The following is a 15,688-nucleotide window of genomic DNA, read 5'->3' as shown; positions in this document are numbered from 1 at the left end:
TCCCTTGAAACAGCATGCATGCACACCGCGTGCATTTTTCTCTCTAGAAGTTTATTTTGCCGGTACGCTGCACAGCATTAGAGCTCGAATAAATCTTTTAGACTATGTTGTAGGTAAGACGGAGAGAGTTAGAAATGCGTCGTGTCTCGTCTCTGCAATTCATGCCATCTCCGTGTTGCTCGCAAGACCCGTGCATGGAACTAACCATGGAACAAACTCACAGATGTTGCGCCCTGACCTTCTCCTTGAGACCTTGACTATAAATAGATGGATCAGTGAGCATCTCTGAGCCCATCCAAGACTCGCAAGCCAATCTCACTAATCATACACGTACGTGCTTAGCTTAAACCCTTCCGGCGAAGTCAAGTGCAATGGCGTCGTCCAGCAAGCCCTGCGCCGCCTCCGTCCTCCTCCTGCTGCTGGCCCTCGCCGTCGCCACGGCGGCCGACGCGACGAAGAAGAGCATCGCGTCGGAGCCCAGGCCGTCGGGACCCATCTTCCCGAGGCCGGCGGCGAAGGACATCGTCGCGTCGGAGCCCACCATCCCGAGGCCGTCGGCGGAGGTGGACGTGTCGGCGACGTGCATGGGGTCGCTGCTGGAGCTGAGCCCGTGCCTGGCCTTCTTCAGGGACGCCGGCACGTCCAAGGCGCCGGCGGGGTGCTGCAAGGGCCTGGGCAGCATCGTCCGAGACCAGCCGGCGTGCCTGTGCCACATCTTCAACCACACCCTGGAGCGGGCCATCGGCGTCGGCATCCCCGTCAACCGCGCGCTCGCCCTCATCCGCGACGTCTGCGGCCTCACGCCGCCCAAGGTTGCCAGCTGCGCCAACGCCGGCGCCGTGCCACCGCTTTACGTGTGCCCGGCGCCCTCGGCCTGACCTCTGCCTATCCAGGTGATCAAACCGGCCGCATCATCACTAGGAGCTTCGATTACGTGCAACACAGAGCTAGGCTCCTAACTTGTTCACTGTTTTTTCTTTGTATTTTTCGCGCAGGAGGAGATGCGTCAGTAAGACGAAGGATGCGTACGAATGCAGCTTATTATAGATACTCCATGCTGATTGGAGTTTCGAATTAACGACACATGCCATGGATATGATAGTAGCTACTACCAGATCGATCCTGAGCATAATGCCAGTATGCCACACTGTGGTCACAGAAGTATGTATTGTCTCCACGCATAATGATAAATGAATAAGAAAAAAAAAGTATATAATATCTATAATTGTGCTGCCATGGCGAAAGTCCCTTTCTACACCCGAGCTCAAATGAGCTTGGGATGAACAGTAACTCAAAAGGCATTTAAAAAATGTTTAAAAAATCTGAAAAAAAATTATGGCAAACTTTGACAAATGTTCTAAGAACTTGGTTTTTACCTTATGTGACAATGCAATTATCTATGTCTTTCAACTCAGCAAAAATTATATGCGACTTCATCAAGAAAAGACTATCATCGTCTCGCTATTACATAATCATTGGCAAAAGAAAAGAGCTTTTTCTTGCCTCTCGGAGTAGATAAGATGCTTAACTAGGCACCTGTGCTTAACATATAAGATTATCCCAAGAATGGACAATACAATTCCCCCAAAAGGAATAGACAGTTCGATCATCACATACCTACAAAGAGTTGCTTGAGTTTGAGTAGATAGAGCTCACATGGATGCTTGATGATGTGGTGATATTACCCCTCTTCAAACACCCATGTAGAAGCATCCTACATCATACACGCACTACATACGCTAAAAAATACAAAACCGATCAAATTTTCACTAGAATCTTCAACCGCCGTGTTGGTCAAAAGACTAACCATCAACTCATCTCTAAGTGGGGAACAGATCTTCAGCAAGATTAATAGTCGATTCATCATCATACACTAACTAGGGAACAGACCTTCAGGAACTCGTCGATCTTGGCAGAGTACAGGTGAGGGAAGCTCCTGTAGTGGTCCACATGCGGTGACGAGACAAAATTGTGTGCTGAGACGCTCAGCCCCAGTGATCTCTGCATGTTAATGAAGCTCTCTACGCATTCGGCAGGGATCACTCTGTCGGCGGAGCTGTACAGGTAGAACTGGGGGCAGGGCGGCTGCTTATCTGAAAGAACCGAGAGGACCTTGTGCATTCTCCTGAACATGATCAGAAGGGGCAGAAAAATATCAGAATATGAAGACGCAGCTGGTGTTTCTGTGGTCAATATATTTGGAGATGAAAACCGGTCGTTTTGAAATGCATGGTAAAAGGGTATGAGATGAATTAAAGATGCGTCTACGAAAATGAACTATATCCATGCACTAGTTTAACCATACAGTAAGGACGAAAATGGAGAACAACTGAACAAACACGCAGATGCAAGTTGCACACAAGATATTAGTCATCTAGTAGGCTTTTATGCGTTGGGAGCTTAGGATATTTGGCCAGAGAACAGCTTAAGAAGAAACAGGAAACTGGCAACATATCAATCTCAAAAGGTAAGTAACTGGACAGAACACACAAAGTTTTTACTACAAATTACACATATAATATTCTCCTTAATCCAATCCTCCAATTCTCCAAGGGCAGGTGGATGTAAGAAGCAAATAGTAAAAAATTGAAATGATGTAGGCCCTTTTTTATAGGAATTGAGTCATGATATGGCTATGTGTACCGAATGATGATTTTAGGCTGGATGTAGATTCCAGACTAGAAGGGTCAACAAGCCATCCCAACAATGAACAATACAAAATAATGCAAATATGTATCCTGCCATCCAGATAGCCTAATTTTCAGGATGCACATACAAAAACTGGTAATGGGAAAGCATATATCCTTAGTTTCTTGACAATGAATAAGCTATTACTTTGCTTTATAATGTTTAGATATGACTGCATGGATTAGTTAGAGTACATAATCTCACTGCTAAAAGAACACCCATTGTAACTTCATTTCATTGCATATGCCTTGGCCGACTTTACTACAAACAGCAATGTGAGCTTTCAATACCATGTAACCGAAGCAATAATTATTGATGGTGAATGGACTTACCGGTTTACATCAGGTAGGTGAAGGACAATCTCAAAGAACTTTTGAAGGGTTGAAAGAAGAAAAGTTTCACCCCATGATGGTTTCGTTAACTCTGAGACAGAAGTAACTTTGTTCAAGGCACCATTCAAAGCAGATCCATCAGGGGAGTCAGCTGAAGGTCCTGTTAAAGAACTACTTTTCTTCAGCATGGCAGCAGAGAAACCAGCAGCCCAGACCTGAGTTTAGGGTACACATGAGAAACTCCAAGTATACAAGTTTGTCTGGTGAAATAGTATTTTTTTTACTTACAACAAAATGTTCCACAGACACAAATTTCCCACAGGCCAAAATGGAAGAAGGGGATTCAGCATTTATCACTACAGTTGAAAGCTTATTTCAAGCAAGATATACAAACCTCTGGTCTAATCTCTAGAACTGGTGCCGAGTCTACAATACATCCCTTTATCCTCTCAATTATATCAGCTCTTGATTGTAGATTCTCAAGTACCGCACCATACCTGAAAATAAAATAAAAACAAAAAAGTGTTATATCCACGGTAAATTTAAAGCCATGGGCATCAGGTGAAAGAGACGGATAGAGCAAAGCTCTAATTCCAGTTGGGTTTTAAGTAAGATTAATATTTAGAAGTATCCTTAACAACATGTAATGATGCTGTTATCAGACAGAACTATTGGACAATGGACATTGAAGCTCAGTGAGCAAATTTAACTCCACTGACAGAACAGGCAAGATTTACCAAATCAACCATAGAAACTTGAGTATAGTCTATAACCATGCTGTTATCAGATCCCCACTCTGTTTTATTCAACCTACTCATCCAAAGATCTCCAAGAATCCAGAAGGATATATTATGTATTCTCTTTTGGATAATAACAGTAGGATAGGATCAGCCCTACTGTGAGTACAAGTACAACGAAAGAACAAAGGCATTAACCTAAGCAATTAAACAAAACACAAGCAGCAAAAGGAGAGTTTCTCCAAAGTATGCTGGCACCCTCTGGTTTCCCCCAACTAGCAACAGCCCTTGTACCCGCGCACGTACAAACATCACGCCTCCTCTAAACAGGGTTCTCTTTGAGAATAACACACCTACTCGATTCATCAAGCACGTTTTATACACCAAGCTCATGTAGCAAGCCAACTTGTCACAGCAGAAACATGTGGCGCCAAGGACAAGCACCCCATGTCAGTGTGGAATCTAAGGGGCAATCCATGCAAAGGTGCCTACCTAGAATGTGTTATCAACTTGTTTTACCCAGATTTAAAGCCTCCGATTTCTACCAGAACAAACTAATCTCTCTGTAAGTACATAGATAAAAGGTGTTAGAGATAAATTGCTAGTGGGGAGTATTTCATAGCACAAAATCCGATCTTACCTGAATTTAGTTATTACTATTTACCTTGCCATTTCTCCTAGATTATGAACGGTGGTTATTTTTTAGGAGATTTAATTATGCTTATAATGCTATACAAACCAAACAGGAAATGGAGAGTTTCTCCAAAGTATGTTGGGTTGCTGGCACAACAACTTGTTGGTTCCTCCAAACTAGCAACGGATCCCACATTATTGCACGAGCAAAGCATGCTCCTACTCTAACTCAAGATCTCTTCGATAATGGCATGCCTACTGGATCAACCAAGCACGTTTAAGCCACCAGCCTCGTGTAGGAAACCACAATGCCACAACTAAAACATGCGGCACCAAGTGCAAGCGGCCCATTGTCAATGTGCACGGGTGCCTAACTAAATTGCGTTATCAACTTGTTTTTTATTTCAGATATGAACACTCCACATCCTACAGAGAATTGAAGAGCTTAAAAAAGAGGGAGGATGGTTTGGTGTTCCCGTACGCGAGCCAGCCGGTGTTGCTGAAGGTGTGGAAGAGGAGCGTGCGGCTGCGGTCGGCGTCGCACCAGGCGGCGATCTCGGCGGAGAGGTCGGCGACCCTGCGCTCGACGCGGCGGCCGAGGTCGAGCCCCAGGAGCTCGCGGACGGGGACCACGAACCGCACGGACCCGACCCCGCGGTCGCGGTAGAGGTCCGCGTACCTCCGCAGGTGCTTCTGCCGCGCGCCGAGCCAGCCCAGCAGCACCACCAGCGCGGGGCCCTCCTCCCTTCCGCCTGCCCCTGCGCCGCCCGCGGAGGTGTCCTGCGGAGGCAGGGCGTCCCACTGGATGAAGGGCTCGGAGTCCGGCGGGAGGAGGTTGAAGGGCGCGTGGCCCTGCGCGGAGGAGGCGGAGGAGGGGAGGGAGATGGAGGAGAGGCCGGCGCGGCCGCGGATGCCGCCGTGGCCCCGCGGGAACGAGAGGGAGCACGCGACGGGCCGCCGCGGCGAGTGGAGGAACGCGGCCGCGCCCCGGCGGTGCGCGGCGGCGGCGAGGAGGCGGACGGAGCAGGCCGCCATCGCCATGGCTGTTCCGCTGCGTCAGTGGCGATGGGGGAGAGAGCACGAGCCGGCCGACGATTTTAATTTTAATGGCACGCGCATGCGCTCACAGTTACAGAGACTCCGCTGACGCGACGGGCCCGCATGTCATCGTGCGCGTGGTACCCGTAAATGGGCTGGGCGGGGAGTGATGGCGCACATGGGCCACGCGGTCTACGGATGTGCCTGTAATGCGCTGTACATACAGTTTTGGGAAAGGATAAAGGGATGGATGGAGAAACTTTTATCAGTGGCAGGAAAGGAAGTTCTCATAAAATCTGTGGCTCAAGCTTTACCAGTGTTTTCGATGTCTTGCTTCAGATTACCTCGAGGCCTTTGTGGAAGCATTACGTCACTCATTCGTCAGTTTTGGTGGGGGAGCAAGAGAGGCAAGAGGAAACCATGTTGGGTAGCTTGGGATTTGATGACCCGACCGAAAAGTTTGGGAGGACTTGGCTTTCGGGATATAGAAATCTTCAACTTGGCACTTTTGTCTCGGCAAATTTGGAGATTATTGAATGATCCCTCCTCTCTTAGTGCACAAATCCTTAAAGCATCATATTTTCCACAATGTACAGTCCTTGAAGCTCAACTAGGTCCACATCCTTCTCAGGTGTGGCGATCTATACTTGATGGGAGAGATATTATCACCAAGGAGCTATCCGGCGTATTGGTGATGGAACTACCACGAACATATGGCAACATAGTTGGATCCCAAGGGACGGAATGATGAAGTCGGTAGCCTCCTTAGTTGCTGACCCACCGCAACTGGTTTCTGATCTGATCGACCACACTAGAGCTGCGTGGCGAGAGGACTTGCTTAGACAGGTGTTCATACCCATTGATGTGGAGGCGATCTTGCAAATACCGCTCTGTACACGGCTTGTGGACGATTTCTGGGCGTGGAATGATGATCCAAGGGGGCGTTTTTCTGTACGGGCAGCTTATAAGATGATTGTCAAGATCAAGATTGGGCGCGAGGCATGGCTGGAGGAAAGGGAGGATCCTTCCAACTCTGAACATGAGATGAGGGGGTGGAACTCGTTATGGAACATGTCGGTGCCACCGAAACTGCGCTTTTTCACTTGGCGATTGGTGCAACACTCACTCCCTACGGGAGATGTCCTAAACCATCGTCATATGGCCACTACGAGTGCTTGCTCCCTATGCGGAGGGCAGGATAGCTGGCGGCATTCTTTGCTGGAGTGTAATGTGTCTAGGTGTGTGTGGGCACTTTCAGAAGCCGAGATGGTCGAGCACATGTGGGCAACCTCAGAACCTGACGCACGGCTGTGGCTCTTTGCCATGAATGACTCTCTTCCACCGGAGCAATTTCAGTTGATGATTGTTACTTTATGGGCGATTTGGAGTGCAAGACGGAAAGCTATACATGAGGATATATACCAGACTCCGTTTACCACTGACAACTTCATCAAAGCTTACTTATCAGACATAGAGTTTTTGAAGGAGGAAGCACATGGGATAGCAGTACCACGACCCCGTACGTGGATTCCACCACCAACAGATTACTACAAACTCAATGTGGACGCGGCCGTGTCACGCCCAGGTACGTTTGGCGCAGTTGGTGTGGTTTGCAGGGATGAGAGAGGTTTGTTCATGGGAGCGTCAGCTCTCGTTTTCAGAGGACTGCACAACCCCCAGGTGCTAGAAGCACTAGCTGTTCGGGAGGCATTAGCACTTTCAGAAGATCTCTATATCAACCATTTACTTGTTGCCTCTGATTGCAAGGTGGTGGTAGATGCAATCAGACAGGAAAGCTCAGCGGAATTTGGAGCCATTGTCGAGGAAATCAAGGCTAGAGCAACTACCTTTATTTCATGTTCGTTTACTCATGAGTATAGGACCTCCAATACGGAGGCCCATAATCTCGCAAAGCATGCGTTATCTTTAGGGTTTGGCCGACACACTTGGCTAGGACAACCCGGCGATCTTCTTTTTGTACCTATGAACATTATGATTCAATAATAAAGCTTTGTGAGATTCTCAAAAAAAAAAAGTAGCCAGTAAATTCGCCGGTCCGATGTAGTGTGCTTCCTTCATTGTACGGCTGAGGGAGGGCACTACGCCTACCTGCTACTTACAAAAGATTTTCTTCTAAAACGATTCCTTGTGCGTACGGTTTTCCTCTCGTATCCGGCGGCTGCAACCCTAGCCGCCGACAGGGGCCGATCTTCCAACGCCGTTCTCCGGCGGCTCCCCTCCGTCGGCGACTTCGGTCGTCGGTGGTGAGTGGGGCCGTCGGATTCACGCGTGTGGATCGTTTTTATGCATCCGTAGTCTAGGTTTTTAGGTTGTTCATCGTCTTTGCTTCGGCGGCGACGATGACGACGCTGAATAAATACTCTTCGGATCCTTTTCTGACGAGGCCATCGGTCCTATGGTTGGGGATGGATCTGGAAATCAGTCTGTTCAAGCAAGGACGGCTGGCGGCGGCGGCATCCTCGTGGTGGACCTGTGTCCTCGGGCTCCGTCGTTGTGACGACGTTTGCTCCAGCGTCGGCGTGGAGCTTGGGAGGTAGTCCAGGAGCGGATGCAGATTGTGGTCTGCATCGACGACATCTGGAAGACGGAACGTGTGCAGGTACGGTTTCCTCCTTCGGCGTCTTAGTCGTGGTGGGATGCCAGATCTGGAGTTCGATGGTGTGTCCGGGGTGTTGCCCCTGTCTGATTCGTTCAACGGCAATGGCTTCACTTTTGGTGAGCCACCTTGGAGGTCCGCAAAGATGAATATCAGCGATGGAGCCGCGTCGAGCTCGGGTGAGGAGGTGATCCGTCATTCTTTTTTTCGGTGGCTGCTGTGGTGGTGCCGGAGGCAGGTGATGAGCGTTAGTGTCAAGCTCAGAGATGTTCTGCTATCTTTTCAGTTTTGTCATGTCGGTTCTTACGTGACTTGTACTTTGTTCTTTATAATATGAATGAGACACGTATTACCATGCAAAAAAACTTACAAAAGATTTGCCAAATCCTACGAGCATCTACGACCCGCAAATACTTCTCAAACGTTCGGCTGGACGCGAACCAACCATAGGTTAGGTTAGAAGGGACTGTGGTATCTTGGTATCTCTGCCCATCGGGGTTCAAATCCTAGCGCTCGCATTTATTTCTGAATTTATTTCAGGATTTTCGGCGATGTGCATTCAGTGGGATGAGACGTTTCTATCATCGACGAGGTGCCTATGATGACTTCGTAAATTTCAAGATGATATGACGGCCCGATCACTTCCCAGACAAGAGAGTAAAGAAACATCCAATCAGACCACTCAAATTGATCTTTTATATCTAGACTGTCAGCGAACCTCGTATCCATCCCCATGGACGCGTTTGGTCGCCCGCATAAGGTCCAATCAGACCTGTGCGGGAAGAAACTAGGTTTTTTGGTTGCCGGCATATACTATTAGGCCTGCATCTCACAAAGTTTAAAGCACATATCTAGGCCTATCTCGTGAGGCACGCTCGAATCGGCTGTTTCTCGCGAGTCAGGCCCGAGTGAGGCACGTGGGCAGCGGGGGCTGCACGCGAGGAGCCACCCTCGAGAAGTCCTGTTGCTTCCTGAAGCGCCGACAGTTATTACCCTCACCTTCCCTCACCGCTCTCTCTCCCCTTCCCCATCTCCCCACTCTCACCGATGGCGGCGGCGGCGGTGTGCAGCAGGCCGGAGAACGGCAAGTCAACCTCTGGCCACCTTCACCGGCATCCGTAGCAGCACTTCAGCAATGGCAGTAAGCTATTTTTCCCTCCTCGCTTACTACTTTGCATTCGATTCGAGTTTAGATTCGATCCGCGTTAGAGGAACGGGGAATCTGGGTAAGCACCATAGAAGTGATCATAACATCGTCATGACTACCGGTAGATATGAGGTTCCCAATCCAGATTAAGTACAATAGGAATGGGGATTAGGGTTCATCTTACATAGTACACACAGATCTTAGCCTCGGGGACCCTGGAGGCGATTGGAGCGGCGGGTGGCCTTGGTCTTGGTCTTCTCCTAGACCTGCACCACCGTCTCTTATTCCTCGCCGGAGTCCACCTTGATTGGCATGCTTCAGTTTCCTAGCTCCGGCGCCCTCACAATCATCGCCGCCGCTTCTTCTTCTTCCCCTTCAATAGGCATGGTATTTGTGGTGAAGTACACGCCGACACGATGGTCATGAGGGCGGCGCTACTGTCTGTAATTGGCCCACTTTGCCCTCTGTCCAACGTCGCCGGATTCAGCATGATTCATGGCCTAGCGAAGTATGTCGACTGACATAGCGCCCTCCACTGGGTCAGGAATCAGTGTCTTCAACTCCTCCGGCGTCGCCTTCTTCAACACATCGTTTGACTCTTTGTGCAAATCTTCCATGCTGCAGAAGTTTGAGCACACTTCCATGGTGTTCTCAAACTTGGTGCGGTCACCCAGTGAGCACCCTAGGAAGAAAAGCCCTCCATCCAATGCCCCAAGGGAAGGGGTTGGGGTAGGGTTTGGGGTTGGACTTATTGTTGGAGTTCATGGCATTAGGTTTCAGGAAGAGTGAGAGAGTGGGTAAGTGGTGACTATCAAGGTGGGTTAATAAAGGGGCACACGAGCATAGGTTTTAATGGCGATGTTGCAATGTTCATAATGCAGATGCTGACCCAGCCTTTGAACATCGTCATAATGCAGATCGACACAGAGAACAAAAGAAAGGAGGTGGTGCCATCAAAGGAGCAGGACAAGGGCAAGGAAGATGTGCCGCCCTCAGAGGTGACGCCCGTCCAGAGCCCGACCACGGACGATGACGTGCTGGAGGTGCCCCCCACCGGCAAGCGCCGGAACTACGGCCACTACCATGAGGTGGGAGGGCCAACCACCTTCTGTAAGGTGATCATGGCCCCCCAGCTCGAGGACATACCTATGTCGTTGGACTTCACGAGGCACTTCCCGTCCGTGTTGCGGGAGTTCAAGTGAAGACGAACATCGGCTGCTTTTGGAGGGTCACTGTCCGACTGTTGAACCGCGGGGTCATCCTCGATCAGGGTTGGGCCACCTTCACCGCCATCCATCAGATCAAGATAGGCTTCATGGTGACCTTCAAGTTGCTGACTCCTGACATGCTAAAGGTCATCATCTTCAATGATGATGGCATTGAAGTGGTAACCAGGTGCAGGAGGCACGACGACGCCTTCGTTATGAACGCCTAGGACAACCCCTCGTATGCTCTAGTTGCTTTAGTTTAATATCGAACTACTTTGCGTCTGAACTTATCTGTTTATGTGTGGCACAATATTAGTAATTTCTTCGTACTACTATGTTCTGTTGTGTGTGTGTGTTATTTCTGACGCCGTTGTGTGCTAGTAACCTCACCACCGCACTGAAGAGGTTATCAGACAACAGGCGTTGCATGTAACCAAACAGCAGGCATTATGTTTGTGCGTACACAAGCGGGCAATCAAACACCATGCGCTAAGCTAGCCCCTAATGTGTGGGAACTAAATGCGGGCACCCAAACAGGTTGCGGATGTTGGTTTAGAGGCTGCATTTGCTCAATCAGCCCTGTGTGAGCCAAGCTTGAGCTAGTTAGGCCCAGTCACTACGGCTGCCAAACATGCCCCATATGTGTGGGAAGAATATAAGGGTGTCCGGGCAGTGCGTGCGCGCCAAAGCCTCGTGGGCCTCTTCACCCCGTCAGCTCCTGGGTGCTCGCGTGGGGGAGCTGGTGGCGGTGGGCAGCGGATGGTGCCCGGCGAGCAGAGCTTCGTGTTGGTTGCGGGTGGAGGAAGGAGCGGCGGCTTCGGCCCGAGTGTTGGGGATCGTTGCAGAAAATAAAATTTTCTACGCATCACCAAGATCAATCTATGGAGTTGTTGGAAATATGCCCTAGAGGCAATAATAAAATGATTATTATTATATTTCCTTGTTCATGATAATTGTCTTTTATTCATGCTATAATTGTGTTATCCGGAAATCGTAAGACATGTGTGAATAAATAGACCACAACATGTCCCTAGTAAGCCTCTAGTTGACTAGCTCGTTGATCAATAGATAGTCATGGTTTCCTGACTATGGACATTGGATGTCGTTGATAACAGGATCACATCATCAGGAGAATGATGTGATGGACAAGACCCAATCCTAAGCATAGCACAAGATCGTGTAGTTCGTTTGCTAGAGCTTTTCCAATGTCAAGTATCATTTCCTTAGACCATGAGATCGTGTAACTCTCGGATACCGTAGGAGTGCTTTGAACGTCACACGTAAGCGTACAAGTTTCTATGCATCATGTTGTCAATTTTTTTGCCACTACTAGTCTTATCTTGTTTCGGCGACATCGTGGGATGAAGCGGCCCGGACCGACCTTACACGTACGCTTACGTGAGACAGGTTCCACCGACTGACATGCACTAGTTGCATAAGGTGGCTAGCGGGTGTCTGTCTCTCCCACTTTAGTCGGATCGGATTCGATGAAAAGGGTCCTTATGAAGGGTAATTAGAAATTGGCATATCACGTTGTGGCTTTTACGTAGGTAAGAAACGTTCTTGCTAGAACCCTATTGCAGCCACGTAAAAACATGCAACAACAATTAGAGGACGTCTAACTTGTTTTTGCAGCATATGCCTTGTGATGTGATATGGCCAAAAGTTGTGATGAATGATATATATGTGATGTATGAGATCATGTTCTTGTAATAGGAATCACGACTTGCATGTCGATGAGTATGATAACCGGCAGGAGCCATAGGAGTTGTCTTAATTATTGTATGACCTGCGTGTCAATGATTAAACGCCATGTAATTACTTTACTTTATTGCTAAACCGTTAGCCATAGTAGTAGAAGTAATAGTTGGCGAGCAACTTCATGGAGACACGATGATGGAGATCTTGATGATGGAGATCATGGTGTCATTGCCGGTGACGAAGATGATCATGGCGCCCCGAAGATGGAGATCAAAGGAGCTATATGATATTGGCCATATCATGTCACTATTTGATTGCATGTGATGTTTATCATATTTTTGCATCTTATTTTCTTAGAACGACGGTAGTAAATAAGATGACCCCTCATAATAATTTCAAGAAAGTGTTCCCCCTAACTCTGCACCGTTGCGAAAGTTCATTGTTTCGAAGCACCACGTGATGATCGGGTGTGATAGATTCCAACGTCCAAATACAACGGGTGTAAGACAGATTTACACATGCAAAACACTTAGGTTAACTTGACGAGCCTAGCATGTACAGACATGGCCTCAGAACACAGGAGACCGAAAGGTCGAACATGAGTCGTATGGAAGATACGATCAACATGGAGATGTTCACCGATGATGACTAGTCTGTCTCACGTGATGATAGGACACGGCCTAGTTGACTCAGATCATGTATCACTTAGATGACTAGAGGGATGTCTAATCTAAGTGGGAGTTCATTAAATAATTTGATTGGATGAACTTAATTATCATGAACTTAGTCTAAAAACCTTTGCAAAATGTCTTGTAGATCAAATGGCCAACGCTCATGTCAACCTCAACTTCAACGCGTTCCTAGAGAAAACCAAGCTGAAAGATGCTGGCAGCAACTATACGGACTGGGTCCGGAACCTGTGGATCATCCTCATAGCTGCCAAGAAAGCATATGTCCTAGAAGCACCGCTAGGTGAAGCACCCATCCCAGAGAACCAAGACGTTATGAACGCTTGGCAGTCATGTGCTGATGATTACTCCCTCATTCAGTGCGGCATGCTTTACAACTTAGAACCGGGGCTCCAAAAGCGTTTTGAGCAACACGGAGCATATGAGATGTTCGAAGAGCTGAAAATGGTTTTCCAAGCTCATGCCCGGGTCGAGAGATTTGAAGTCTCTGACAAGTTCTATAGTTTTAAGATGGAGGAAAATAGTTCTGTCAGTGAGCACATACTCAAAATGTCTGGGTTGCACAACCGCTTGTCCCAGCTGGACATTAACCTCCCGGACAAGGCGGTCATTGACAGAATCCTTCAGTCGCTCCCACCTAGCCACAAGAGCTTTGTGATGAACTACAATATGCAGGGGATGGTGAAAACTATTCCTGAAGTATTTTCAATGCTGAAATCAGCGGAGGTGGAAATCAAAAAGGAGCATCAAGTGTTGATGGTCAATAAAACCACTAGTTTCAAGAAAGGCAAGGGTAAGAAGAACTTCAAGAAGGACGGCAAGGGAGTTGCCACGCCCGGTAAGCCAGTTGCCGGGAAGAAGCCAAAGAATGGACCCAAGCCTAAGACTGAGTGCTTTTATTGCAAAGGGAAGGGTCAGTGGAAGCGGAACTGCCCCAGATACTTAGCAGACAAGAAGGCTGGCAACACTAAAGGTATATGTGATATACATGTAATTGATGTGTACCTTACCAGTACTCGTAGTAGCTCCTGGGTATTTGATACCGGTGTCATTGCTCATATTTGTAACTCAAAGCAGGAGCTGCGGAATAAGCGGAGACTGGCGAAGGACGAGGTGACAATGCGTGTCGGGAATGGTTCCAAGGTCGATGTGATCGCCGTCGGCACGCTAGCTCTACATTTACCTACGGGATTAGTTTTAAACCTCAATAATTGTTATTTAGTGCCAGCTTTGAGCATGAACATTGTATCTGGATCTCGTTTAATACGAGATGGCTACTCATTTAAATCCAAGAATAATGGTTGTTCTATTTATATGAGAGACATGTTTTATGGTCATGCCCCGCTGGTCAATGGTTTATGCTTGATGAATCTCGAACGTGATGTTACACATATTCATAGTGTGAATACCAAAAGATGTAAGGTTGATAACGATAGTCCCACATACTTGTGGTACTGCCGCCTTGGTCACATTGGTGTCAAGCGCATGAAGAAGCTCCATGCTGATGGACTTTTAGAGTCTCTTGATTATGAATCATTTGACACATGCGAACCATGCCTCATGGTCAAAATGACCAAGACTCCGTTCTCCGGAACAATGGAGCGAGCAACCAACTTATTGGAAATCATACATACTGATGTGTGCGGTCCAATGAGCATTGAGGCTCGCAGTGGCTATCGTTATGTTCTCACCCTCACTTGTGACTTAAGTAGATATGGGTATGTTTACTTGATGAAACACAAGTCTGAGACCTTTGAAAAGTTCAAAGAATTTCAGAATGAGGTAGAGAATCAACGTGACCGAAAAATAAAGTTCTTATGATTAGATCGTGGAGGAGACTATTTAAGTCACGAATTTGGTACGCACTTAAGGAAATGTGGAATCGTTTCACAACTCACGCCGCCTGGAACACCTCAGCGTAACGGTGTGTCCGAACGTCGTAATCGCACTTTATTGGATATGGTGCGGTCTATGATGTCTCTTACCGATTTACCGCTCTCTTTTTGGGGATACACTCTAAAGACAGCTACATTCACATTAAATAGGGCACCGTCTAAATCCATTGAGACGACACCGTATGAATTATGGTTTGGGAAGAAACCTAAGCTATCGTTTCTAAAAGTTTGGGGATGCGATGCTTATGTCAAGAAACTTCAACCTGAAAAGCTCGAACCCAAGTCGGAAAAATGCGTCTTCATAGGATACCCCAAGGAAACCATTGGGTATACCTTCTACCTCAGATCCAAAGGCAAGATCTTTGTTGCCAAGAACGGGTCCTTTCTGGAGAAAGAGTTTCTCTCGAGAGAAGTAAGTGGGAGGAAAGTGGAACTTGATGAAGTACTACCTCTTGAACCGGTGAGTAGTGCAGCTCAGGAAGATGTTCCTGTGGTGCCAGCACCAACTGAAGAGGAAGTTAATGATGATAATCAAGGTACTTCGGATCAAGTTACTACTGAACTTCGTAGGTCCACGAGGACACGTTCCACACCAGAGTGGTATGGCAACCCTGTCCTGGAAATCATGTTGTTAGACAACGGTGAACCTTCGAACTATGAAGAAGCAATGGTGGTCCCAGATTCCAACAAATGGCTTGAAGCCATGCAATCCGAGATAGGATCCATGTATGAAAACAAAGTATGGACTTTGACAGACTTGCCCGATGATCAGCGAGCGATAGAAAATAAATGGATCTTTAAGAAGAAGAGGGACGCGGATGGTAATGTTACCATCTATGAAGCTCAACTTGTCGCTAAGGGTTATCAGCAAGATCAAGGGGTTGACTATGATGAGACTTTCTCTCACGTAGCGAAGCTGAAGTCTGTCCGAATCATGTTAGCAATTGCCGCATACTATGATTATGAGATATGGCAAATGGACGTCAAAACGGCATTCCTTAAC

At 47.7% G+C, this 15,688-nt stretch overlaps 2 protein-coding genes across 2 annotated transcripts; one reads left to right on the top strand and one right to left on the bottom strand.

The window, feature by feature from the left end:
* Positions 1-287: 287 nt before the first annotated feature.
* Positions 288-1,225, top strand: LOC119324113 (non-specific lipid-transfer protein C6-like). The gene is made up of 2 exons (XM_037597861.1): positions 288-893; positions 996-1,225. Exon 1 carries the CDS (start codon positions 372-374, stop codon positions 876-878), a length of 507 nt encoding a protein of 168 aa, XP_037453758.1. The 5' UTR covers positions 288-371; the 3' UTR covers positions 879-893; positions 996-1,225.
* Positions 1,226-1,512: 287 nt separating this feature from the next.
* LOC119324112 (transmembrane protein 53-like) lies at positions 1,513-5,428 on the bottom strand. Its single transcript, XM_037597860.1, has 4 exons — positions 4,872-5,428; positions 3,415-3,517; positions 3,021-3,235; positions 1,513-2,125 (listed from the first exon to the last, which is right to left on the bottom strand). The coding sequence occupies exons 1-4, from the start codon at positions 5,423-5,425 to the stop codon at positions 1,867-1,869; spliced, it is 1,131 nt and encodes a 376-aa protein (XP_037453757.1). The 5' UTR covers positions 5,426-5,428; the 3' UTR covers positions 1,513-1,866.
* Positions 5,429-15,688: the final 10,260 nt, after the last annotated feature.

Source organism: Triticum dicoccoides, chromosome 6B, assembly GCF_002162155.2.
Source record: "Triticum dicoccoides isolate Atlit2015 ecotype Zavitan chromosome 6B, WEW_v2.0, whole genome shotgun sequence".
Classification (NCBI taxonomy): domain Eukaryota; kingdom Viridiplantae; phylum Streptophyta; class Magnoliopsida; order Poales; family Poaceae; genus Triticum; species Triticum dicoccoides.
Note: the sequence above shows the minus strand (reverse complement) of the source record. Positions and strands in the feature narration are given on the sequence as shown.